Source organism: Salvelinus alpinus, chromosome 26, assembly GCF_045679555.1.
Source record: "Salvelinus alpinus chromosome 26, SLU_Salpinus.1, whole genome shotgun sequence".
In the NCBI taxonomy this organism is placed as follows: Eukaryota; Metazoa; Chordata; class Actinopteri; order Salmoniformes; family Salmonidae; genus Salvelinus; species Salvelinus alpinus.
Window position 1 is genome coordinate 12357286 of NC_092111.1, and position 26795 is coordinate 12384080.

Sequence of the window (26795 nt, forward strand, 5' to 3'; positions counted from 1 at the left end):
AACAACTTTGGAGGCGGCTTATGGTAGAATCATGAACATTCAATACTCTGGCAACAGCTCTGGTGGACGTTCCTGCAGTCAGCATGTCAATTGCATGCTCCCTCAACTTGAGACATCTGTGACATTGTGCTGTGTGACAAAACTGCACATTTTAGAGCGTTCTTATATTATCCCCAGCACAAACTGCACCTATGTAATTATCATGCTGTTTAATCAGCTTCTTGATATGGATGGATTATCTTGGTAAAGGAGAAATGCTCACTAACAGGGATGTAAACAAATTTGTGCTCAACTTGAGCTTAATAAGCTTTTTGTGAGTATGGAACATTTCTGGAATCTTTTATTTCAGCTCATGAAACATGGGACCAACACTTTACATGTTGCATTTATATTTTTGTTCAGTGTACAAACGAACATGACACTTGAGGCTCTGTGTGATATGTGGAAACATGTTTATTTCAACATTATAAAGAACTTTTAAACAATGGCAACACTGCCATGTTGCACTGTCCTGCTGTTGGAAAAACCAGGAGTGTCCTACTTCCGGCTGTCGCAGATGCACCTCCCTCGACTTCACTACTCAACTTTCATCTTGCTCAAAAACGAGCCCAATATCTCCGGTGCTGCTTGTGGCAAAATAATTTAGCCGAATCGACATTTAAGCAATGCATGCTCTATGGTACTCAAACCTGAATGGCCCAGATTTGAGGTAGCTAACAAAGCCTTCGAGTTGAAGGCAAATAACACTTACTGTATGTACAGTTGTATGCTCAATATCATAACACTGTCAGCCACCTCTAGGAGAATATGTCCTATACATGTAGTAGAAATCAGTTGCATTGTAAGAATATATGTATCGACTTGACTACATCCAAAAGATGTGTGGCACACTGTAGCAAAACATTTAGCAACCAGAACGCGTGTTTCAGTTCAGCCCGTTTGTGTCCGTTTGGTTCCTTGTGAATACACCTTGGTGTATGACTGCAGGTCCACAAATAACAGACGCGTTCAAAAGCCCATAATAAATAAATCCATCAAACGTCTTACGAAGATTTAATGTACATTTATTCTTAACACATGGAACATATAGTATAAAGATTTCATACTGAAGAAATTATATTCATTAAGCCAAAAAAAGGGAAAAAAATTGGAATTTACATCAAGTCTTCAGCTACATCGTCTGAAATACAAATATGCAGAATCCATATCACTGGAAAAACAAAACTCAAACGGTTTATTTCTTCATCAGTGGTCTTGCTTTGTTGTTGATGTAGGAGCTGAAATGGAACCGTAGCAGACATGGTTTCAGTCATGTTAGACTCAGGGGTACCGGAGACAAATTTAAACTTCATCTGTGTGTGTCGCAGGGGTGTGTGTGTGTGTGGGGGGGGGGGCATTGCGAGGGAGTCACAGCAGCGGAGTCCCTGTAGCGAGAGACAGGCGGGTGGGGTCGGGGGTGAGGGGTCAAAAGGTTAGGTAATCGCATGGCGAAATTTCACTTGAGTGTAACCTTAATTCATCGAAGATTAAAAATGGTGAAGCGCAACAGAAGGGTTTGAGAGAAAGGGAGAGAGGTGTAATGTACAACATCATATATACACTGCAGTCGGGACTGCCTCTAGAGCAGAGGAGCAGTCCTAAGAGGTGACTTCTTTTATAAGGGTCAAGTCATACAATCGAGGGACAGAGAAGAGGTCGGGGTGTTGTAAGGTTCACGATACTTTGGGGGGAAAGCCTTTTGTCATCTCTCTCAGTTCAACATTTAACTAAAATCATTTTGAAAAACTACAGTTTGCTGCCAAGCCAGCGTATCTCAGTGTTATTACAGTATGTTTACAGTTGTTTTTAAGGTGTACAGTACAGAAAAAAAGTCCTACAATCTACTGCACAGGCTTCCCCATTGAAGACGTGTCTGTCTGTTCACAGCTGATAACCTGGGCCGTGTAGGGCTGAGTATATAGCAAGTTACAGCAGTATACCAAACCAGTCCAGGAGTCTGTTTCACCGTACATGAACTAAAAACAGGTTTTCCCCATCCATGCCCGCCTTGCTCACCCCCCTGCCAAACCCAAGGGAGGAGAACCTGGGTATATACCCCAAAACTCACTAGAAACGAGACAGCAATTTTGGTTACAGTTATGCTTTCTTCTATATTTTCATTAAAAAAGTTGTTTGCCGCAGGGCAGCTCCATCCCTCCCTCCTTCCCGACCCTCCATCCATCCCAGGGTCCCATCTAATCTGTCTTATCACGTCGGTTTCCATGTTCCAGAATGTTTAACTCCACCGCTACTTCAGTAAATCCGTCCTTTAGTGAGAACCAGGGGGTAGAAAGGGTAGACAGTGGAATCCGAGGTGATTTTGCATAAATTAAAAAAAGGACAGTCAGTTTTGCTCTTAGTTCTCTCTTCCACTCACACTCAACAGACACACACAAAAAGAAAGGGGGGGGGGGAGAACGGGGCGGGGGAACAGAAAGAGAAAGCGAAGCTGAAGCCCCCACTGCTGTCATGACTGGCCAATCAGAAAGAGTACGTCACAGATCACATGGGACACCAGAGAGTTCATGAGTGGTGAGACAGAGATGTCCAGTAGGCGGGACTCATACAGGGTGAACTCTGAGTGGTTCTCCTCCACCTTAGCCATGGCATGCAGGGCGCGGGCCGCTCGCCGCATCATGTCCACGCTAGTGGGCTCAAAGTGCGCCCCCTGTAGGTGCATCATGGAACTCTGGCTCTGCTGGTACTGCGTGGCTGCTAGACTGTCCTCCAGGAAGCCCAGGAGGTTACCTACGCTGGCCTTCTGCACGGCGATGGCCCTGGCCGCCATGCTGTCTCCCTGGGCCAGGTTGGCCAGTAAGACCACAGACATCTCCCTGCAGACAGCCACCTTCCTCTCCCCAACCAGGCGCACCAGCGTCCCGTACAGCTTCTCCAGCCGGCTGAACGGTGGCGTGGCCAGGATAAGGTCCACGTTGTTGTCCTGGATGCTCAGCTTGCTGAGGGTCTCCAGCACCAGTCTCTGGGGGGATAGGGCCCCATGGGGCCCCAGCATGGGGAAAGGGTCCAGGGCCTCGGCCGAAGGACAAACAGCCCAATGAAGCAGGCCGTCCAGCAGGGGCAGACAGATGCTCTCTGGGTAGATGGACAAGTCCAACTGGCCGGAGATGTTAGCCAGAGTGACCAGGCAGTTCTCCCTGAGGACCTCCAGACAGTCCCACCACCACTCGTCCCTCTCACAGCTCACCCTCTCGTCCTCGTCCTCGTCCTTCTCGTAGGTGACGGGGGCCTGTTTCCTCTCTGGGTGACGGTGGTGGAGCAGGACCAGACGGCCCAGCAGCAGCAGCAGCCCCGGGTGTTTGGACATCTCCAGGTCGTTGCCGGGGATGAAAGACAGCGAGCGGACGATGTTGGAGACGCAGACACAGCGGCGGGCCAGGGCATCCTGCCAGTCCGACAGCGTGCTCAGCGGGGTCTCGTCCTTGCTGTGAGGCTCGTCCTCCAGGATGGTGACGTTGCGTCGGCTCTGCTGCGCCTGACGGATGGAGAACAGGAACTTCCCCCTGTTTTCCTTCTGCTCCTCGGCTGCTCCTCGCACCGCCTCCTCCGTCACAGAGCCCGGCCGGGCCGACAGGACGTCGTCGATGGTGGCGGTGACCGGGGCGGGCGTGGTTGGGGTGGAGGTCTTCTCTGCAGGGGAGGTGGTCTGCTCTTCCTTGCCAGGCTTAGTAGTCTTCTCTGGTTCCTCTGACACCGTCGCGGGCATGGCGACCTTTCTACTCTCGGTGGCTGATGGCAGCACCCGCTTCCGCTGCTTATGGAGGTCGGACCGGCTCTCGAAGTGAGTCTGGATGTGTTCCGTGGTGTCCCCCCCGCCGATGCTCCAGTGGATTAGTCCGCTGTCAAAGCTCTGCCGCCGGCCTAGCTTACTGGAACGGCCCCCAGGGAAGGGATCTTTCTTACGCACCATCTTGATGGGCAGCTTGTCGAACTTACTGGCCTGTTTGGGTTTCTCCTGTAGGAGGCTGAGGTTCTGGGGGGCCAGGGAGGTGGAAGAAGACTCCCCTCCTTCCCTCTCCTTCTCCTCCTCCGCTGTCGACTTCTCAGTCGTGGATTTCTCCTCTTCCTCCTCCTTTTTCACCTTGACCTGCTGCGACGAGGTGGTGTCTGCGTTGCTCTTCCTCTCGTCCTCCTCCTCTTCGTCCTCTTCCTCCTCCATGTCCTCCTGCTCGGGAAGCTCTTCGTCAGAGCAGTCTTCGTCGGCAGCATGCGGGTCGATGAGCGTCCGCTGGCCAGGGTCTCCCACCTCATACTCCTTTAGAATGCAGAAGATCTCGATGAGGCAGCGTCTGAAATACTCCACTACCAGCTCCAGGAACCCAGGCAGCTGAGAGGAGAGGACAGGACAGGATGGAGTTAGACATCCACATCAATGTCAAATTAATCACGCATGAATTCTTTATACAGAGATGTGATTAAAACCTCTTATGGCTCAAAAATCAGCAGTAAGTATCAGCAGTGGAAAGAGGTGGCCATTTCAAACGGCCTCGTACTCAATTCTTGCTCGTTCAATATGCATATTATTATTACCTTTGGATATAAAACACCTTCTAGTTTCTAAAACAGGTTGAATTATTTCTCTAAGTGAAACATAACTCTTTTTACAGCCCATTTTCTGTAAAAAGTGACATTTCCAAGAAGCTATGTCTCTCTTCAAGATACTCTCTATAAAAGGCCTTGGCACTTAGGACTGTACAAACACGTCACACATCTTCCCCTGGTTGTCATGCGGAAGTGAGAGAAAAAATGACTTGATTATCTCTGTCAGGGACTGAAAAGAACATCTTTGAGTGATAAGTGCGCACTTTATTTTTTTTACTGGGCGCGAAGTAGGAACTGGACTGCGCTCCTGGAAAACACTCGTTATAGGTGAATATGACCTCCAGCTTCGATTTTCTTTGATACATGTCACAATCTCATCCTAAAGTATGTTTTTTCAATATACTTTAATTATATTATTGAAATTTATTCTGGACTTTAGACGTGATGCGACGCAAGAATTTTGTCAAGACGGAGAGGTTAGCACGGCATGGCCAGTGTGCCATGCTAATTCAACAGGGACATCGTTCGTTCTAGGTCCAAATGAACACGGTTCTGAACAAAGGACCCTTTGGAGAACATTCTGATGGAAAATCAACAAAGATAAGGACCCAATTTGGGATGCTTTTTCATATATCTGTCGAACTGTGCTATCGCTAGCGTTTGACTAGAATCAATGCTGCTGTGTGTTAGCTATTGTAGTAAGCTAATATAACGATATATTGTGTTTTCGCTGTAAAACACTTCAGAAATCGGAAATATTGTCTGTATTCACAAGATCTTTCTCTTTCATTAGCTATCCACCATATATTTTTCTGAAATCTTTTCTGATGTGAAATTAGTAGTTGACGTTGGTGTCTGTTTTCTCTGGCTACTGCCGTGCGATTTCTGACTGTAGCTATGATGGTGGCTAAGATGGTAGCAGTAATGTAAAACTGATTTATAGCTAAAATATTCAACTTTTTCGAACAAAACATAGATTTATTGTGTAACATGTTATAGGACTGTCATCTGAGGGAGTTTTTTCTAGGTTATTTAGGTTAGTTCTAGGTTAGTTAGGTTGGCTTTGCATGCTAGCTGCATGCTAGCTGCATGCTACCGGTGCTGTGAAAAATATCTGTCTCTCTTTTTGTATTTGGTGGTGAGCTAACATGAATATATGTGGTGTTTTCGCTGTAAAACATTTAAAGAATCTGAAATATTGTCTGTATTCACAAGATCTTTCTCTTTCATTAGCTATCCACCATATATTTCTCTGAAATGTTTTCTGATGTGTAATAAGGTAGTTGACGTTGGTGTCTGTATTTTCTCTGGCTACTCCCGTGCGATTTCTTACTGTAGCTATGATGGTAGCAGTAATGTAAAACTGATTTATAGCTAAAATATGCATTTTTTTTTAACAAAACATAGATTTATTGTGTAACATGTTATAGGACTGTCATCTGAGGTAGTTTTTTCTAGGTTATTTAGGTTGGTTTTAGGTTAGTTAGGTTGGCTTGTGCATGCTACTTCATCCTACTTGTGCTGTGAAAAATGTCTGTCCTCTTTTTTATTTGGTGGTGAGCTAACATAAATATATGTGGTGTTTTCTCTGTAAAACATTTAAAAAATCGGACATGTTGGCTGGATTGACAAGATGTTTATCTTTCAAATGCTGTATTGGACTTGTTAATGTGTGAAAGTTAAATATTTTACAAAAATAGATTTTGAATTTCGCGCCCTGCACTTGCAGTGGCTGTTGTCATATTAAGCCCGGTGTCGGGCTTGCAGCCTGAAATTAAGACAACCTAGAAAATCTGAACAGAGGATAATGTCAGACAATACATATTGACATTTTGAAGCTTCTTAGAGAAGATTACTGTAAGATACAGAGTTCATAATGTAATATTTTAAAATGTATTATGGGTGTTTCATCAATCTAACGCCTGTTGGAACTCACCTGGCAGAGGTTGAAAGTAGAAATGCTGTTGTCATCGTAGAGTAGGATATTAATGGTGTCCAAGGCCCACGTGCTCTCTGCTAGTAAGCCTGACTTCAGTGACATCATCACTCTCCAGGCCTCTGGGGTGCCTGAGGAAACAGAAAATACAGCACTGACTGATACAGGATGATGGTACTACTTCATTACAATTACATACCTTGAAAATGACACGTTGAGGAGCAATGTTCCCTCTGAGCTGCCGCGCAGAAGAAATGCCAGGCCCCTCAAAGGCGCAAGAGATTGAACTTCACCTAGTTTGCACTATATAGATACTTTTTTTCTGTGATCGAATCAACATTATATCAGTCCCTTTTCAATGCAACAAAACAAAACAAATCGAACTTCGCAAGATTGAGTCTGTGATTTTGTTGTAGACAGAGCCAGAGTGCAACAAAGTAGAATTCGGGTGGGAAGCCCGCGAGGGGGTTTTTAATCACTGAATGAATGCGCTTTTTATATTTCAGATCAGAATATTTGTTGATATTTTTTGCTAGTTAGCGAGTTATTAGTATAGATCAGCAATGGAGAGTTACTTACTGCTTACTACATGAGCACAAAATGTGTAGGCTACATTTCAAGCTGTCATTGAATAGTGATTCAGGTATAAAGTTTATGTCTTAATTAAAGAGGCAGTGTTGTATTTTGAGACAGGCTTGAATATGCAAATAAGACAATAGGCAGAAGGATAGCCTACATTGTTCAATTCTATGTATGGTAATAATAATTCATTGTATTTTGTAAAGTGGTTTCTTGCAACATAAAACACAATACAATGCAATTCTCAGTCATCTATTTGGCCCGTGGTGTTACAGACCAAGTAAAAAAATATGAATATCAAGCCCTTCATAATGTAAAAACGTTTTTAAAAGTCTCATGTGATGTAGGCCTGCATTGAACATCACATATAGGCTACTGTAGTCTATATGATAGAAATAATTAAAAGCTATTACCATGTGAAAATATTACGGGATTTAGTCCATTGGTTTTGTTGGTAGGCCTACATTATGCTCAAACAGCCACAGCCTATTGGCTACTGTCTAAAACTAAGGCTACAGCCTATTGGCTACTGTATACAACTGTAAGGCTACAGCCTATTGGCTACTGTCTAAAACTGTAAGGGTACAGCCTATTGGCTACTGTCTACAACTGTAAGGCTACAGCCTATTGGCTACTGTCTACAACTGTAAGGGTGCAGCCTTTTGGCTACTGTCTACAACTGTAAGGCTACAGCCTATTGGCTACTGTATACAACTGTAAGGCTACAGCCTATTGGCTACTGTCTACAACTGTAAGGCTACAGCCTCAGTGTTCACTGTAAACGCGCCCTGGAAGTTGCCCAAAATCCTCACAACGTTCAAGTTTCCTCTCATAATACCTCAAATTTGCTCAGTGCCCCAGAAATTTGAGGGAACATTGTTTAGGAGTATAATAACTATTATTAAATATATATATTTTTTTTAAAGAAACAGTGTAAGTGACTGCTAAACATTGAATATCCTTAAAATGGCAAGTTTTGGGTGAAAACAAATCAGTCAACCCTTTCATACCGATGTCTTTCATGGTGAGTCGTACTCGGGGTTTGAGGATGGGTTGGGAGGCCTCCACCGACCCTGGGGGGAAGGCTATGTCCCGCCTGATGAGGGGGGGCTGCACGGGGGCCTGGCCTATGTGGGACGCGGGCACGGGGGGCCCCGCCTTCTGCATCTTGATGCCTGAGTGCATGTAGGGCGACTTGGAGGGGGACGTCCGGCTCTCCATGGGGCGGGGCATGGGGGCGGGGCTGGACACCTGGGAAATATGGTTCTGGGAGCTCTGATAGTTGGATTGCAGGGGTCTGGACATGGGGGGGCCCGAGCCCCCCGGCCCGTAGGGGGACTGTCTCTGGCTGGGGTGTCCAGGCCACTGGCCCTCATGGTTCATCCGCTGGTCAGCCCCTGGCATCATCTCCTCAGAGCGGTTCATGCCGTGGTAGCCCTGGGGGGGGCCCTGGCCAGGTCCTGGAGGCCCCTGGCGGTTGGGGTAGTTGGGGTAACCCATCTCGTTGCGTCCCTGCCACATGGGGCCCTGGGGGCCGTCAGAGGCTGCCTGCATAGGGCTGCCCATCATTTGGGGAGGCATGGGGGACTGGGAGTTGGGGCCCCCGCTGGAGGGCCCCCGGTCTCGGCCGAAGGGGAAAGGGAACTGGCCCTGGGGGCCAGGTGGTCGGCGGTCAGAGCCGGGGTAGCCTGCGTTGTACTGATTGTACATGTCTTGTTGGCCCTGGGGGCCCCCGGAGGGCTGGGGCCCTGGCTGCTGCTGACCGCTGAAGGGGACATTGTACATCCCATCCCCCTCATGACGCTTCGCTGGGGGACCGTAGCCCCCGTCCACTGGAGGACGCTTGTAGTTCTGAAGACACACAGACACATTGTTAGCATCTCAATATCAAACCAGTGGATGATATATCCAGCACATACATATTGATTATGGATTCAATACATTTCAGTACGTTATTATATGCATTTTTTACATTCATATCCTATCAATACAACATCCCACATTCATTTCACTGAGTAAGTTATACCGCTAAATGCAAGTGAACATTTACAAGGCTTCTGAAGCAGATATGGGTACACAAACAGAGCAGTGGACAAAATGCTCTTACGGGTTGTTGCTGTGGAAACATTCCTGGCTGCTGATTGGGGTAGGGGCCACCAGGTGGCGCTCCTTGACCAGGATATTGATTACCATAGGAATCATGACTGAAACAACATACAAGGTTAACAAATTAACACTTTGGCAAATGAAATGCAGCAGAACTTGACTAAAATAAACTACACAGAAAACACGAAATCATAAAAAGCAAATGCTTGACTGGATAACATAAGCTCACACCAACATCAAAGCCTTCTTGAGAAAAGATAGTAGCGTATTTAACATGTATAAGATCCTGTACGTGACTTAGCCCCGTTTGAGGTACTGACCGTTGCTGCGGTGGGGGTCGGCTAGGGGAGTACATCCCCGAGTCGGCCCCTGAAGGCATCAGGTTGGGCTGGGGGGCCCCAGGACCCATACTGCCGTCAGGACCCATCCCTGGCTCCTGTCTCCTGTCATATCCAGGTCCGTAGGGGTACTGTTGTCTCGGACCCATCTGCATGTTGGGGCCCATGGGCCCTGGGGGGCCTCTGTTGAACTGCCCCTCCATACCACTGTTAGGACCCGGCCCTGGAGTCATGAATTGCTCTCCAGCTGCAGAGAGTTAGGGTTGAACAGTGTCTCAATATTGTATGGGACTTGTCTGTCTAGGCCACTTAGCAGATGGTTAGAACCCAGCACAACCAACAGTCTTGGTGTTGCTAGCACCACAATATACAACATACTCAGAGTCTTCGTACAGTATTGTTGTATAATTTTCCTTATTTCCAAATAACATCTCTAAAAGCAAGTTAGACCTATCGTTCACCTTTCCTCATGCCACCAAAGGGGTCCTTGTTGGATTCGTAGGGCCCCATGTGACCCATTATCTCCGGACCACCCATCCCAGGCTGGTAGCTGTTGGGGGTCATGGAGTTCCGTCTGGCAAACGCTGGGTCACCCCCGTCTGCAAACGGATCCTGCAGCCTACAGGGGGGAAGAGAGAGAGAGAGAGAGAGAGAGAGAGAGAGAGAGAGAGAGAGAGAGAGAGAGAGAGAGAGAGAGAGAGAGAGAGAGAGAGAGAGAGAGAGAGAGAGAGAGAGAGAGAGAGAGAGAGAGAGAGAGAGAGAGAGAGAGAGAGAGAGAGAGAGAGAGAGAGAGAGAGAGAGAGAGAGAGAGAGAGAGAGAGAGAGAGAGAGAGAGAGAGAGAGAGAGAGAGAGAGAGAGAGAGAGAGAGAGAGAGAGAGAGAGAGAGAGAGAGAGAGAGAGAGAGAGAGAGAGAGAGAGAGAGAGAGAGAGAGAGAGAGAGAGAGAGAGAGAGAGAGAGAGAGAGAGAGAGAGAGAGAGAGAGAGAGAGAGAGAGAGAGAGAGAGAGAGAGAGAGAGAGAGAGAGATTTAGAGAGAGAGAAGAACAGAGAGAATTACCCCAAAAAACAAACCAGCTAAATAACATGATCAATCGTGTTGTTAGTTTGGTTCCCCTTGAATGGAGGGGAAGGAGATTGTTGTCAGGTGTAGTAGAGCGAGAGGATGTTTTCAGACAGTAGTTGAGTGTGTGTCATGGGTACCTGACGGGCATGGGGGGCATCTGGCTGTGAGGGGTGGAGGCTGGGGTGGGGGGCTTCAAGTCTCCCCCCTCCGCCATGGAACTACTGGTGGACTGGGGGGTCTGGGGGCCCTGCAGAGATCCAGACCCAGCTGCAACACACACACGGTCGAGATACGCACATTTTAGACACACACACATCACAGGGCTGAATCCCACTGAATGCCCAGGCACAGCTTCAGCTGTGTTATAGAAGAGACTCAGTGAGAGAAAGAGAGACCACTTCAGCTGTGTTATAGAAGAGACTCAGTGAGAGAAAGAGAGACCACTTCAGCTGTGTTATAGAAGAGACTCAGTGAGAGAAAGAGAGACCACTTCAGCTGTGTTATAGAAGAGACAGTGAGAGAAAGAGAGACCACTTCAGCTGTGTTATAGAAGAGACTCAGTCAGAGAAAGAGAGACCACTTCAGCTGTGTTAAGAGACTACACCGGATCTCTCCCTCCCATGCTGCTGCTGTTGGCTAGCTCAAATCCCATTAACTCATTCCCATGCTACACAGAGCATGCTTTGGGCATCCACACACACAGTGATGCTGAATACTTCAACACATCTCAGCATGCCTTGCTGCTGGCATCACAAAGTCACCAGGAAACACTGCTGTAAAGGCTGTCAGATCACCACATGGCCCAGTGTGTGTGTTGTATGGAGTGACTCTCGGCTTTTGCCCGGCTCATGCCTTCTCACTATTAGCATGCCTGTCGGATGAGTCATGTGTTTCATTCATTAACACACACACACACACACACACACACACACACACACACACACACACACACACACACACACACACACACACACACACACACACGGTCATTGACAGGTCACAGTTATTCACATTTTCTCACTTCTCACACATTGCAGTGCAAACATCAATCTGCCTGCCTCCCTCCCCCGGGGCAGGGACTTCCCTCTACTACAGCTGAGGAGAGTGGGAGGAGGAGGGGGGTGAAAGGGGGGAATCTCAGGAGAGGAGAAAAAGACAGCAGGCCAGGGAGGGAGAAAAAAAAAAGCGTGTGACTTTACACACACAACCTCTTTTCCCATTCATCATTTTCTGTCTCAGCACAAAGCTCCAGGGAGGGGGAGGGTTGCCTGTGAAGCCGTGGGCCAGGAACCAGACACTAGGCCCTGCAGTAGCAGCAGCTAGTAATGGAGGGAATCAACAAATGACCCCCCTCCTGTCTTCTTACTATTGAGGGGCTGTCAGCAGACATACTCCCCATCAGAGAGATCTTCCCTGCACCACTCCTCCCCACTACCCACCCCTCTGGCATTGACTTCCCACCACACACAATCTTCCCTGCACCCCTCTCCCCCAGCCTGGCACTTATTCCCCACCACAGAGGATCTCCCTGCACCCCCGTAACCTCTCCCCACCCCACCCCTCCAGCCTCCTGGCACTGACTCCCTGCACCCCCGTAACCTCTCCCCACCCCACCCCTCCAGCCTCCTGGCACTGACTCCCTGCACCCCCGTAACCTCTCCCCACCCCACCCCTCCAGTCTCCTGGCACTGACTCCCTGCACCACCGTAACCTCTCCCCACCCCACCGGCACTGACTCCCTGCACCCCCGTAACCTCTCCCCACCCCACCCCTCCAGTCTCCTGGCACTGACTCCCTGCACCACCGTAACCTCTCCCCACCCCACCGGCACTGACTCCCTGCACCCCCGTAACCTCTCCCCACCCCACCCCTCCAGCCTCCTGGCACTGACTCCCTGCACCCCCGTAACCTCTCCTCTCCCCACCCCTCCAGCCTCCTGGCACTGACTCCCTGCACCCCCGTAACCTCTCCCCTCCCCACCCCTCCAGCCTCCTGGCACTGACTCCCTGCACCCCCGTAACCTCTCCCCTCCCCACCCCTCCAGCCTCCTGGCACTGACTCCCTGCACCACCGTAACCTCTTCCCACCCCACCGGCACTGACTCCCTGCACCCCCGTAACCTAAAGGTACATAAAAGGTATTTTATGTACTCTGCGCCATCGTCTTGGAACACCTTACAAAATAATTTTAAACTGGAAGAACTTGTCCCGATTGGTGTTTTTAAATCACTGATGAAGGATTTTGAGGCTGATTCCCTGACCTGTCAATGTTTTTAATTTGCTGTTTTTGATATTGTTATACTCTTGTGAACTCAATGGTTTTTACTAGATTACTTGTAATTTTTTGTAATGACTTGGTGCTGCCTATCTTGGCCAGGACGCTCTTGAAAAAGAGATTTTAAATCTCAATGAGCCCTTCCTGGTTAAATAAAGGTTAAATAAAAATAAATAAATAAAAACCTCTCCCCACCCCACCCCTCCTGGCACTGACTCCCTGCACCCCCGTAACCTCTCCTCTCCCCACCCCTCCAGCCTCCTGGCACTGACTCCCTGCACCCCCGTAACCTCTCCCCTCCCCACCCCTCCAGCCTCCTGGCACTGACTCCGTGCACCCCCGTAACCTCTCCCCACCCCACCCCACCCCTCCAGCCTCCTGGCACTGACTCCGTGCACCCCCGTAACCTCTCCCCACCCCACCCCTCCAGCCTCCTGGCACTGACTCCCTGGCCCCCCGTAACCTCTCCCCACCCCACCCCTCCAGCCTCCTGGCACTGACTCCGTGCACCCCCGTAACCTCTCCCCACCCCACCCCTCCAGCCTCCTGGCACTGACTCCCTGGCCCCCCGTAACCTCTCCCCACCCCACCCCTCCAGCCTCCTGGCACTGACTCCCTGGCCCCCCGTAACCTCTCCCCACCCCACCCCTCCAGCCTCCTGGCACTGACTCCCTGGCCCCCCGTAACCTCTCCCCACCCCACCCCTCCAGCCTCCTGGCACTGACTCCCTGCACCACCGTAACCTCTCCCCACCCCACCCCTCCAGCCTCCTGGCACTGACTCCATGCACCCTGATATGACAGTCCAGACCAGCAGAGCAGACCGTTGAGGAGCACGTGGCTGGTTCTGGCATCATGTGTTCATGGTGTGTCTGCCAGGCTGACAGTGATACCAAAGACCAGCCTCTCCAGAACCAACCGTGTTTGGGGCGAGAACACAACACTCTCCTGAGGAGATATGCAGTGGGGAGCAGATCACTGAGGACATCCCCATTAACCTCCAGCATTAGACGATGAGGAACCATGGAACAAACACAGTCTGTGTCTCATAGACAACCACAGCATACCGGTATGTTTAGAAGAAAATGAGTGTTTGTGGTGTGAGGCTGCAAAGGGAAGTTGCATCCAGGAGAAGACACACACCTAAGTGACCAACACACACCAGGCTAAAGGACACGTCGATTCCCCACCTCGTCTTCACACACTTTGGTAAATGCCAGGAAGTATTCCCCCAGGTATGATCATGAAACTGTGAGGACACCACACACACAAGCCTGTGACTTGCTACCTTGGCGGCACTATCATTTACAGGTTGTTTATCCTCAGCCAAAACAACGGTAATTTATAGAGGAGATGACGAACCATGTTCTAAGTTTGCCTTTTAACTTCACTTCATAGGACACAGTAAAATGAGTTTATGGCCCAGTTATATGGGGAGGGACAAGAGCGATCTACAGAGCATTCAGAATGTATTCAGACCCCTTTTGCCACATTGTGTTACGTTACAGCCTTATTCTAAAACCGATTAAATAATTGATGTCCCCTCCTCACACATTCTTTTCTACACACAATACCCCATAATGACAAAGCGAAAACAGGTTTTTAAAATGTTATGCAAATGTATAAGAATGAATGAACACACACACACCCTTTACTGTGAGACTTGTAAATGAGCTCAGGAGCATCTTGTTTCTATTGATCATCCTTGATGTTTCTAAAACTGGAAAAGAGTCCACCAGTGGAAAAACCAAGCCATGAGGTCGAAGGAATTGTCCATAGAGCTCCGAGACAGGATTGTGTCGAGGCACAGATCTGGGAACGGGTACCAAAAAATGTCTGCAGCATTGAAGGTCCCCAAGAGCCACCAAGACTCTTCCTAGCGCTGGCCGCCCGGCCAAACTGAGCAATCGGGGAGAAGGGCCTTGGTCAGAGAGGACCAAGAACCCGATGGTCACTCTGACAGAGCTCCAGAGTTCCACTGTGGAGATGGTTGTCCTTCTGGAAGGTTCTCCCATCTCTGCAGCACTCCACCAATCAGGCCTTTATGGTAGAGTGGCCAGATGGATGCCACTCCTCAGTAAAAGGCACATGACATCCTGCTTGTTATTTGCCAAAAGGTACCTAAAGGACTCTCAGACAATGAGAAACAAGATTCTCTGGTCTGATGAAACCAAGATTGAACTCTTTGGCCTGAATGCCAAGCGTCTGGAGGAAACCTGGCACCCTCCCTATGGTGAAGCATACTGGTGGCAGCATCATGCTGTGGGGATGTTTTTCAGTGGCAGGGACTGGGAGACTAGTCAGGATCGAGGGAAAGGTTAACAGAGTAAAGTACAGAGAGATCCTTGATGAAAACCTGCTCCAGAGCGCTCAGAACCTCAGACTGGGGCGAAGGTTCACCTTCCAACAGGATAACGACCCTAAGCACACAGCCAAGACAAACTAGGAGGGGCTTCGGGACAAGTGTCTGATTGTCTTTGAGTAGCCCCACCAGAGACCAGACATGAACCTGATCGAACATCTCTGGAGAGACATGAAAGTAGCTGTGCAGCGATGCTCCCCATCCAAACTGATAGAGCTTGAGAAGATCTGCAGAGAAGAATGGGAGAAACTCTCCAAATAAAGGTGTGCCAAGTTTGTAGCGTCATACCCAAGAAGACTCGAGACTGTAATCGCTGCCAAAGGTGCTTCAACAAAGTACTGAGTAAAGGGTCTGAATACTTAAGTAAATGTGATAAAAATTAAGTAAACATTTAGGCTGTTTTTATAGTTTTTTTGTACTTTGTTGTTGTTGTCATTATGAGGTATTGTGTTTAGATGGAGGGGATTTTTAAAACAATACATTTTAGAATAAGGCTGTAACGTAACAAAATGACAGACAGACAGACACTGACCTGGGCTGGGGGGGGGGGGTGACAGACAGACAGACAGACACTGACCTGGGCTGGGGGGCTGGATCTTGGGCTGGGTGGTCTTTTTGGCGTCAGTGAAGAGATCCGGGGGCGGGTCCTCGCCACGTTCGATCTTGCACTCGAAGGCGTACAGACACTGGATGTACTGCTTCTTCAGGGAGCTGGCGGCGCTGCTGGACGTGCCCACGTTCAGGTTGGTGGACAACTCCCTCCACTTCTTATTCTTGTTCACCTGGTGGGCGGAAGCAACGAGGAGAGCTTACAACACCACAGCTCCCAGACAGTCCAGACTAGCTAAATATGTCGTGTTCTGGCATAGAACAACTCTACACTGCTGTAGAGAAATGAAATGACAATAACACAAGATTATCAGGCAAATAATGACACGTCGGTGTACTAAAACAGAGAGATAAATAGACACACACTAAACACAAATACTACAACACAGGAACCACTGACCTGTGTGAGGCCTCCGATCTCTTTGACCGAGACGTAAAGTCTGAAGAGGTCTAGAGGTTTTCTTCCCACGGCGGGAAGGTTGGTCATGCCCATGGCCTTATCCTCAGCGAACGCCAGGTACCGGTCTACCCACGTCCTCCTCTCCAGCTCCGGACCCAGCTCATACAGACGAGTTATCTTCTCATTGGTCGTCGTCGAAGAGTTTGACTTCTGAAAGAGGGAAATGGGAGGAGGAAGAGGTGAGGATTTGGCTTGACATTCACCATTGACTTCAACTTACTTCCACTCACTACCTCATAGAAGTAGAGTCCCAATCACAATGCCAGGTCAGCCACATTGAGTGTACCCATGAGGTTCGGTCAGAGGGGCTTTGGCCGTTCTAGGGATTCTATTTCTATGCACAAACACAACCATGCAGCTCTCTCATTCTGACTGTATCATTCAGTACCACAAGTCAGTGACCACAAACCTTCTTTACCTTCTTGGTTTCAGGTTTGGGCGTGCCGTCCACCTTGTTGTTCATCTTCTGGGCTGGGCTCAGTTTGACATCGATGCCAAACTCAGGGCTAGGAGCCATGCCTGGCAGATGGAGAACAAATCGGAGGGGTAACATTTCAATCCGATTCATTGACAATTTTATACAATATCAAATATCACGTCAGATGATATGCCAATAGCAATCTTTTGTCCACTTGAGTTGGGTGATAAAAAAAATGTCCAGACGCAACCACAGACTGGATATCTTGTCCAGACTCACCAGGTGTGTTGTTGGCCATGTTCCCTCCCATCGGCCCTCCTCCGTAGGGTCCTCCCTGGTTCATCATACCTTGCATGCTATTGATGGCCCCCGGCCCAGGGCCATACGGAGGCCCTGCTCCCATCATCCCCTGGGGCATATTGGGGGGATAACCTGGAGGCCTGGAAAGGTGGGAGGGGGAGACGACAACATAAAACCATTCACAATGGTTACGATTAGTGGTGTAACGGACCGCACGGATCACCCCCCCACGGTTCGGCACGCATGTGGACCGCCAATCAATTGCATTTAGGCTTCCCTGTCAAATATGATGACAGAAGAAGGGTGGTGGACAACACCATTACGGTGTGTAGGCATTGTGCCACAAGAAATCCGTATGATCATGGAAATACATGGAGCGTGGCCACACATTTAAATCGTCATCACCCTGGTGTGACGGGAGCCAACTCAGCCAACAGACAAACTTCTCACCGCGGCATTTAAGCCCTTTGCTGCAGAATCAGACAGGACTAAAGCCATCACTAAATCTACTGGGATGTTTATCTCTGCAGACATGAGGCCGTACTCTGTTGTGGAAAACAAAGGGTTTAAAAATATGGTGAAAGTGCTTGAGCCACGCTAGGAAATCGCCTGGCGCCCCCACTTCAGTATGAAGATCATGCCAGATCTTTATGAACAGAAAAATATCAAAATTGTCAATGAATTATCCAAGTCACCCTCTATTGCCCTCACCACAGACGGGTGGTCCTCCAGGGTAACAGAAAGCTACGTGACTGTGACTGCTCACTACACCACAGCGGAGTGGACCTCCAGGGTAACAGAAAGCTACGTGACTGTTCACTAAACCACAGAGGAGTGGACCTCCAGGGTAACAGAAAGCTACGTGACTGTTCACTACACCACAGAGGAGTGGACCTCCAGGGTAACAGAAAGCTACGTGACTGCTCACTACACCACAGAGGAGTGGACCTCCAGGGTAACAGAAAGCTACGTGACTGTGACTGCTCACTACACCACAGCGTAGTGGACCTCCAGGGTAACAGAAAGCTACGTGACTGCTCACTACACCACAGAGGAGTGGACCTCCAGGGTAACAGAAAGCTACGTGACTGTGACTGCTCACTACACCACAGAGGAGTGGACCTCCAGGGTAACAGAAAGCTACGTGACTGTGACTGCTCACTACACCACAGCGGAGTGGACCTCCAGGGTAACAGAAAGCTACATGACTGACTGCTCACTACACCACAGACGGGTGGACCTCCAGGGTAACAGAAAGCTAAGTGACTGTTCACTACACCACAGAGGAGTGGTCCTCCAGGGGAACAGAAAGCTACGTGACTGTTCACTACACCACAGCGTAGTGGACCTCCAGGGTAACAGAAAGCTACGTGACTGACTATTCACTACACCAAAGACGGGTGGACCTCCAGGGGAACAGAAAGCTACGTGACTGCTCACTACACCACAGAGGAGTGGACCTCCAGGGTAACAGAAAGCTACGTGACTGACTATTCACTACACCAAAGACGGGTGGACCTCCAGGGGAACAGAAAGCTACGTGACTGCTCACTACACCACAGAGGAGTGGACCTCCAGGGTAACAGAAAGCTACGTGACTGCTCACTAAACCACAGAGGAGTGGACCTCCAGGGTAACAGAAAGCTACGTGACTGCTCACTAAACCACAGAGGAGTGGACCTCCAGGGTAACAGAAAGCTACGTGACTGCTCACTACACCACAGAGGAGTGGTCCTCCAGGGGAACAGAAAGCTACGTGACTGCTCACTACACCACAGAGGAGTGGACTTCCAGGGTAACAGAAAGCTACGTGACTGCTCACTACACCACAGCGGAGTGGACCTCCAGGGTAACAGAAAGCTACGTGACTGCTCACTACACCACAGAGGAGTGGTCCTCCAGGGGAACAGAAAGCTACGTGACTGACTGCTCGCTACACCACAGAGGAGTGGACCTCCAGGGGAACAGAAAGCTACGTGACTGTTCACTAAACCACAGAGGAGTGGACTTCCAGGGTAACAGAAAGCTACGTGACTGTTCACTACACCACAGAGGAGTGGACCTCCAGGGTAACAGAAAGCTACGTGACTGCTCACTAAACCACAGAGGAGTGGACCTCCAGGGTAACAGAAAGCTATGTGACTGCTCATTAAACCACAGAGGAGTGGACCTCCAGGGTAACAGAAAGCTACGTGACTGCTCACTAAACCACAGAGGAGTGGACCTCCAGGGTAACAGAAAGCTACGTGACTGCTCACTAAACCACAGAGGAGTGGACCTCCAGGGTAACAGAAAGCTACGTGACTGCTCACTAAACCACAGAGGAGTGGACCTCCAGGGTAACAGAAAGCTACGTGACTGCTCACTACACCACAGAGGAGTGGACCTCCAGGGCATCGGAAAGCTACGTGACTGTTCACTACACCACAGAGGAGTGGACCTCCAGGGCATCAGAAAGCTACGTGACTGACTGCTCACTACACCACAGAGGAGTGGGAGATGTGAAGTCCGGTGCTACAGACACACCCCCTCTATGAGTCACAAAGGCACAAATCTGGTGCAGGTACTGCTAGGAGCAGGTAGGAGCAGTAGCAGAGTGGAAGCTAGAGAGGCCCAATAGCAATATCCCAACCACCACAGATAATGCCAAGAACCAAGTAAATGCAGTGATAGAAGCTGGACTGGGGCCACAGATAGCTGGCTTTGCACATGTGATCAATTTAGCATCTCAAAGGGGAATCTCAGTGAACAAGTTGGGCCACCTCCTTGGGAGGATCAGGAAGGTAGTTTCCTTTTTCCACCGAAGCACAACAGCTGCTCATGTGCTTAAGACCAAGCAGGAAATGCTACAGCTACCGACCCACAAGCTCATACACCATGTCACAACATGATGGAACACCACTTATGACATGTTGGAGAGCCATCTTGAGCAGCAGGCAGCTCTATACTCTGCACTGACAGACAAGACCCTGAAAAAACATAAAGACATCGTCACCTTGTCTGATGATGACGTGAAAGTGGCAGAGGAGGTCCTCCAGGTGCTCAAACCCCTCAAACCGGGTACAACCCTATTGAGCACTGAACCTGTACCGTCTGTGTCCATGATCCTACCTCTGAAAACAAGGATTCTACAATCCATGGCCCCAAGTGAGGAAGACAGCACCATCACTAGAGATGTCAAGGCTGCCATTAGAGAGGACCTGGACCCCAGATACCCCCCTAATGGTCACGACTACCTTCATAGATCTACTGCACTGGATTCAAGGTTCAAGTCCCTGTCTCACCTCGACCCTGTCTCACCTCGACCCTGTCTCACCTCGACCCTGCCTCACCTCGACCCTGCCTCACCTCGACCCTGCCTCACCTCGACCCTGCCTCACCTCGACCCTGCCTCACCTCGACCCTGTCTCACCTCGACCCTGCCTCACCTCGACCCTGCCTCACCTCGACCCTGCCTCACCTCGACCCTGCCTCACCAAGACCCTGTCTCACCTCGACCCTGTCTCACCTCGACCCTGCCTCACCTAGACCCTGCCTCACCTCGACCCTGCCTCACCTAGACCCTGTCTCACCTAGACCCTGTCTCACCTATACCCTGCCCTACACCGGAGGACATACAGTGATCTCACCACTGACATTGTGGCCACTGAGGAGGTAATAAATGATGAGTGAATTACTTCAATAATAAATATACTGCAGGCTAATCTTAGTCTATGCTATTGCTATTAGAATCATCCATTTTTGATTTGGAATAATAATGGCTTTTATTAAATGTTATTGGCACAATTACAGTTCTATGAAATAAACCAAATAATTAATTGGTTTAATAGATCAAGTCCTTTTTTCTGCAGGGTCAAGCCACAGAGCCGACAGGAGCAGACTCAGAGGCACCTCCTCCACAAAATATTTCAGCCATGAAGGAGCTTTTCGGGGAGACCTTTGCGAGCAAGGACACAGGCAAGACGTTTGCCAACACCATCGAAGAGGAGGTGGCATCCTACAAGGCAGCAAGCGGCATTCCAGTGGATGGTGGAAAACATTGCCATGATGGCAAGATGCTACCTGGCTGTGCCTGACACTTCAGTTCCTAGAGAGAGGGTGTTCTCCACAGCAGGGGACATAGTGACTGCAAAGGAGGTCTATCCTCTCCCCACACAACGTAGACATCATCATCTTTTAGAAAAAGAATGTGAAGTTATAAGCTCAGGTCTGCTTTGTTTTTTCTTTTTGTTTGATGACGTGGACACGGGCTATTTTGACGTTCACTTTGACGTTCACTTTCTTCCTTTGACGTATTGTTCAAAGGAAGACGGTATCAAGCCTCATATTGCACTTTAATTTAACAACTGAGTATTGAGTATTTTATTTGAAGATTTTATTTAAACATTGAAAAGTTCCTTGCTTGAAGTATTTAAGTAATAAATGGAAAGAAAAGTTATATTTGTCTCCCTTTTTTTAATGTGATCTGAAAAATGATCCGATCCGTGACTCAAAACAGTGATCCGAACCGTGACTTTTGTGATCCGTTGCACCACTAGTTACGATACATGACAGTTAAAAAAGAACAATATTCAAAACATATATACGGAAGAAAATCGTTGCTGTCAGATGAAAATGTATTCAAAATAGCTTCTGAAGTTTCATAACTGTATGTTCGTCAATGGAGAAATATGGCAGTTTTTTCCATTTCCTGAAAAGATTGTGTTGAAGATAAGAGGCTTGCTTACTGTATTTCTCATCCCTCCCTTTTCTTACAGAGGCCCACTTCTGCCTAAAATGCCTAGTTGTCTCCTCTCCTTTCTTCCTTCTCAACATCCTCAGTGAACACTTGGGTTGCACTCAGTAGGGCACACCGTAGCAAAACGCTGTATTTTTTTTCTTTCCGTTTCAAAATGTTTTACTCCCTACTGAACAGGGCCCGGTCTTACCTCGTGATGTACACGTCTGTTTCCGGCCTATCTTTACATGTCTGTCTGTCTCTGGAGCTCTGTGGCTAATGTCTTTCTCTCTGTGGCGCTGTTTCTCTGCTTGGAGACTAAGCTGACTTCCTGACTGAACAACTGTGTGACACACTGCCTGGATCACTGTTCTCATAAGCCACCTCTCTTTCCTCTCTGTCCCTGTGTTCCCCTAGGTCGTCTACATCTTAGATGGCTGGCTGGCTCACACCTGACCTCTCCTCTCACACAGCAGAGCCTGGGAGTGGGAAGAATCAAACAATGGGTTTTTCAGGGTCACACAAACACACAATTTCCAACAAAGAGATGAACCATGTAATATTGAACGGCACTCGACGCTGACCTGTCTCCTAAAGCAGTAAGGAAGTGTCGTTTAGTGCAGACCAGGCAGCCTACCTGTTGTGTATGGAGTTGGCTCCGTGGTGCATGGCAGAGGCTGCATCCGGAGGGCCCCCGGGGCCCTTCCTGTTCATGCCTGGAGGGGGGCACATCCCAGAGGTCACCTGTGGAGGTATGCCGGGGCCCATGTTGGGGCCCATCCCGGGGCCGTAGGGGCGGGCCCCCATCTGACCTGGACCCATCCTGCCAGGGGGCATGCCTGCATACGGCGCCCCACCAGCCTGGCCTGGCATAGGGTTCATGCCCCCCGGACCACCAGGGTAGTTGGCGTTGGGCATGCCACTGTAGCCGGGCTGTCTGGGGTAACCTGGAGGGTGGGGAGAGAGACAGAGAGACATCAGGGGACTGTTCAGAAGGGCACACCGTAATGGGTTTTATTATTGGACAAGTCCATGTAGTACCTCCCTGTGTCACTCGGTTTCAAAACGTTTAATTTTTACTGAATACAACCCAGGTCTTACACTAACACAGCAAGAGTCCAAATCCTAAACGGGGCGTTGACTGAACCAAACTGAATCAAAATCAGGAAAAGAACTTAACAGATAGGCCTAATATTTGAGTTTAGAAAGGAGGCTTTTATTCAAGCAAATAGATGGATACCTGTGGTGAAGCTTTAGGCCTGTTGTATGTAGCCTGTGGTGAATCTAGACCTAGCCTGCCTCAGCAAGCGTCTAGCCTCCGGCATATAGAAACCTGGCTGGGAGTTTCCGTGGTCCACGTCTACATTTAACCCCACAGATAACGCCTCTCTCTCGGTCTGTGTTCTGACAGGCTAGCTGATGAAACAGGGTGTAGATGCTGGACTAGAGTCCGATTCGATGAGTAATCCTTCTTCAAAGACCGTGAAGAAAGCCCTCTGAGGGATGCAGCTTCAAAAGGTTCTCTGTGTCTAGGCTACCTCAGAAACGCTGTGACGACTGTAGGATGACAATTGAAAAATCTTTTGAAAGATTTGAATGTTCTGATCTTTTTTTAACGGTCCAGAGAGCAATACTAGGCTACTAGAGAGGACCATCAATAGCTTTACAAATCAGGACGAGCCCTGTGTGTATGTTACAGCAATAGCACTTTAAAGCAGGAAAGGAAGCACGTGGCTCCTACTACCGATCTTCAGGAGGATCATATGCTCCCTGTTGACGCGTTCATTTCCCCTTCTCTTCCTCCCCCACTCCTTTCACTAAGCTGGGAGAGAATTATTCAGCAGCTCTTGGAGGACATTGTTAAAGGGATACTTCGGGATTTTGGCAAGGAAGCCCTTTATCTACTGACCCAGAGTCAGATGAACTAGTGGATACCATGTTGATGTCTCTGCATCCAGTATGAAGGAAGTTAGAGGTAGTTCAGCGACCCAATGCTAACTAGCGTTACTGCAATGACTGGAAGTCTACGGTCTATCTATTCCGCTAACGCTAGTTAGCAACTTCCTTCAAACTGCGCGCAGACATAAAAATGGAATCCACTAGTTCATCCGACTCTGGGGAAGTAGATAAAGAGCTTCATTGCCAAAATCCTGAAGTATCCCTTTAAAACCAAGGTGTTTCAGCATGCAGCCTTCATCAGGGGTTTTACTCACACGGAGCGCCAAAAAACGATGCATAGCTGCCATCTGTTTGTATGAGGTCTACATAGGTGAGACCTTTTCTTCTTAAAGCTCTGCAATATGTAACTTTGGGGGGGGGGGGGGGGGGCCGACCAAAATCACATTGAAAGCAAGTCTTAGAAACGGTAGATCTGTTCTATGCTTCCTGTTCTTAAGTTTCATTTTTGCATCTTTTACTTTGGGTTTTGTACACAAGCTTCAAACAGCTGACAATACAATATTTTGGGTTATGGTACAATTATTGTCTGCACTAAACTTGCTGGTTTTGTCACAAACTGCAATTAAGCAAACTATTAGAATTTTAACAACCAGGAAATGGCGGAGCGGTTTCTGCATAGTGCATCTTTAACATTTACTTAACCATGTTAGTCTCCTTTTAACCAGGTTAGTCTCCTTTTCAAGAGAGACCTGAAATCTTTTGGCCGATCATCGTTAAGCGGGACAGAACCAACTTAATGACTTCATTGTGTACAAGCTGTGTACGGGGCTTCACCTTGTGGTCCGTACTGTCCACCCTGAGGGCCGTAGTTCCCCATGGAGTTGTTCTGAGGGTACGGCCCCATCCCAGGATGCATCTGGCCTCCCGATGACTGGCGAGGGGATAAGGCGGAGCCAGGTTGCTGCGGCGACCCGTAGGGAGGCATCTGGGGGTTACGCAAGTACACTACAAAAGACAGAGAGGGAGAGATGGAGAGGAAAATGTTAGCTATACTCTTCCATTTCCACACAGCAGCCATAGAAGTATAGTTCCATTTCCACACAGCAGCCATAGAAGTATAGTTCCATTTCCACACAGCAGCCATAGAAGTATAGTTCCATTTCCACACAGCAGCCATAGAAGTATAGTTCCATTTCCACACAGTAGCCAAAGAAGCGTAGTTCCATTTCCACACAGCAGCCATAGAAGTATAGTTCCATTTCCACACAGTAGCCAAAGAAGCGTAGTTCCATTTCCTAAAACCCTATCAACGTCGGGTGTTGAATGTCATTCAGTCCTTATCCAAACAAACCATAAAAAAGCAAGGTGATTTGTAGTTCGTTCAGGCTGCAGTCAGGGTAGTTGATCTCAAACACGACCTATATCTTTTCATACTCACCCCTGTCCTGGCCCATGGCTGACTGGCCCATGGATGTGTGGAGAATGCCGTCTGAATGGACGCTGGGCGGCCGGGGAGGCATCTGGTTACCTGCGTGATGACATCAGAGAGATTCAGACACGCTGGGCATCATAAAAACAGACCATGCTTCTGATTCGTACGACAAAAGCTGTGGTTTACGACAAAAGCTGTGGTTTACGACAAAAGCTGTGGTTTACGACAAAAGCTGTGGTTTACGACAAAAGCTGTGGTTTACGACAAAAGCTGTAGTTTACGACAAACGCTGTGGTTTACTTTAGGAAGCTGGACGTGTACTATGTGGTAGATTACTGCTTCTCTCTGGAAACCAGTGGCTCTATCATAAGTGTGTGTGTAGCTCTATTCTCTCTGTACCCACCTGGCACGGCAGCAGGTGACAGGGGTCCGGAGCGCGAGGGGGTGACGCTGGCAGGGGAGCCCACGGGGGAGGGGGAGGGCCCGCGGATGTCAGGCAAGTGGGGCGAGGTGTGGGGTGAGAAGGGTGACTGGGCGGGGTTACTCTGTTCCCCCTGGCTACTGGACACCCCCGACGTGCTGACGCCCGGACTCAGAGCCCCCTCCGTACCCGTCGGCAAGTCATCTATGGAACCAGAGAGGTCCTAGAACAAGAGAGAGGAGAGAATTAGAACCACAGAATGAAATAGAACACTAGGAAGTATGACTGGAGAAACAGGATTTATTTGGAACATATGGTTTTGGTTATGCACAGTGTTAATGTTCACTTGGCTACTGAGGGTTGTACAGCTCAGACATATTGGGCAGCAAAAGTCATCTCATCTGTCCAAAGTCTACAGAGAGGATCCAGATGACCAGAGTCCAGCAAAGAAGACAACAGACCAGAGATTCCGTTAGCCGGTAAATGTTGGCTATTGTGCGTATTCAAAATTTTTAAAATCTTAATTAAAATGCAAAAGTTAAAATTCAACTAATGCGAGAGCACCAGCCGCTGCCATATAGACACATTGATACACCGTGATGATTGACGCCTCAATAGTCTAAATGAGAACATGGAACAGACGGCCAATGCAGACGTTGACCTAGAACTTCCATTGTCAACTAAGTCAAAATACATAAAGCCGACAACAACAACAGAAAAATCGAAAATATACTGACGAAAATGCTGGTTCTCTCAAACAAATTCACCCCTCTCCTCAGCCGGTCTGCCTTTCTGACTTGAGCTATCACTAGTGAAGTGCAACATTGTATCAAATCACCTGGATCCTCTCTAGGGAATTTGCAACATAGTCTCAACTACCCTATCTCAGAGTTTCCAGCACCAGTGAGCTCGGGAGAGACAGTTGTTTTTGCGAAAGGTATTTTATGATGTTGATATTGATATGATGTTATTTTGCTCTTTCACACCGAGGCTTGGATATTACCGAGGGGGAGATTGTTGGAAAGATTTCTCAAATAGGCCTACTGTGAGGACGTATTAGGCTATCATTCGCAATATATGTTTAAAAACCAGACTTCCTTGATGTACTGTGTGAGGTGAATCAAAAAAAGACTGAAGCTCAGCTTATTAGTGGTGGATGTGGTGAGATAAGACAACCAGAAATCCCCAAATGGGCATTTTCCTACATTTGAGCACAGCAGACCAGGTAGACTACTTCAACCACGCAACAACCCCGCTACAACCCTGCAACAACCCCGCAACAA

The 26795-nt window shown here is 48.6% G+C and overlaps 1 protein-coding gene across 3 annotated transcripts; it reads right to left on the reverse strand.

Moving 5' to 3' along the window:
• Positions 1–1037: 1037 nt before the first annotated feature.
• On the reverse strand, positions 1038–26795 carry LOC139554709 (AT-rich interactive domain-containing protein 1A-like). Of its 3 annotated transcripts, none has more exons than XM_071367767.1 (15): positions 25495–26795; positions 25098–25187; positions 24494–24664; positions 22398–22707; positions 17023–17183; positions 16735–16844; positions 16266–16475; positions 15834–16038; positions 10759–10888; positions 10020–10177; positions 9541–9805; positions 9222–9318; positions 8125–8965; positions 6536–6666; positions 1038–4384 (listed from the first exon to the last, which is right to left on the reverse strand). In XM_071367767.1, exons 2-15 carry the CDS (start codon positions 25177–25179, stop codon positions 2507–2509), a joined length of 4749 nt encoding a protein of 1582 aa, XP_071223868.1. In that variant the 5' UTR covers positions 25180–25187; positions 25495–26795; the 3' UTR covers positions 1038–2506. The 3 variants fall into 3 exon arrangements, with proteins under 3 accessions (XP_071223868.1, XP_071223869.1, XP_071223870.1); XM_071367768.1 differs by having other exon boundaries at positions 16744–16844; positions 25495–26794; XM_071367769.1 differs by lacking the exons at positions 22398–22707; positions 24494–24664; positions 25098–25187; positions 25495–26795 and adding an exon at positions 22145–22231.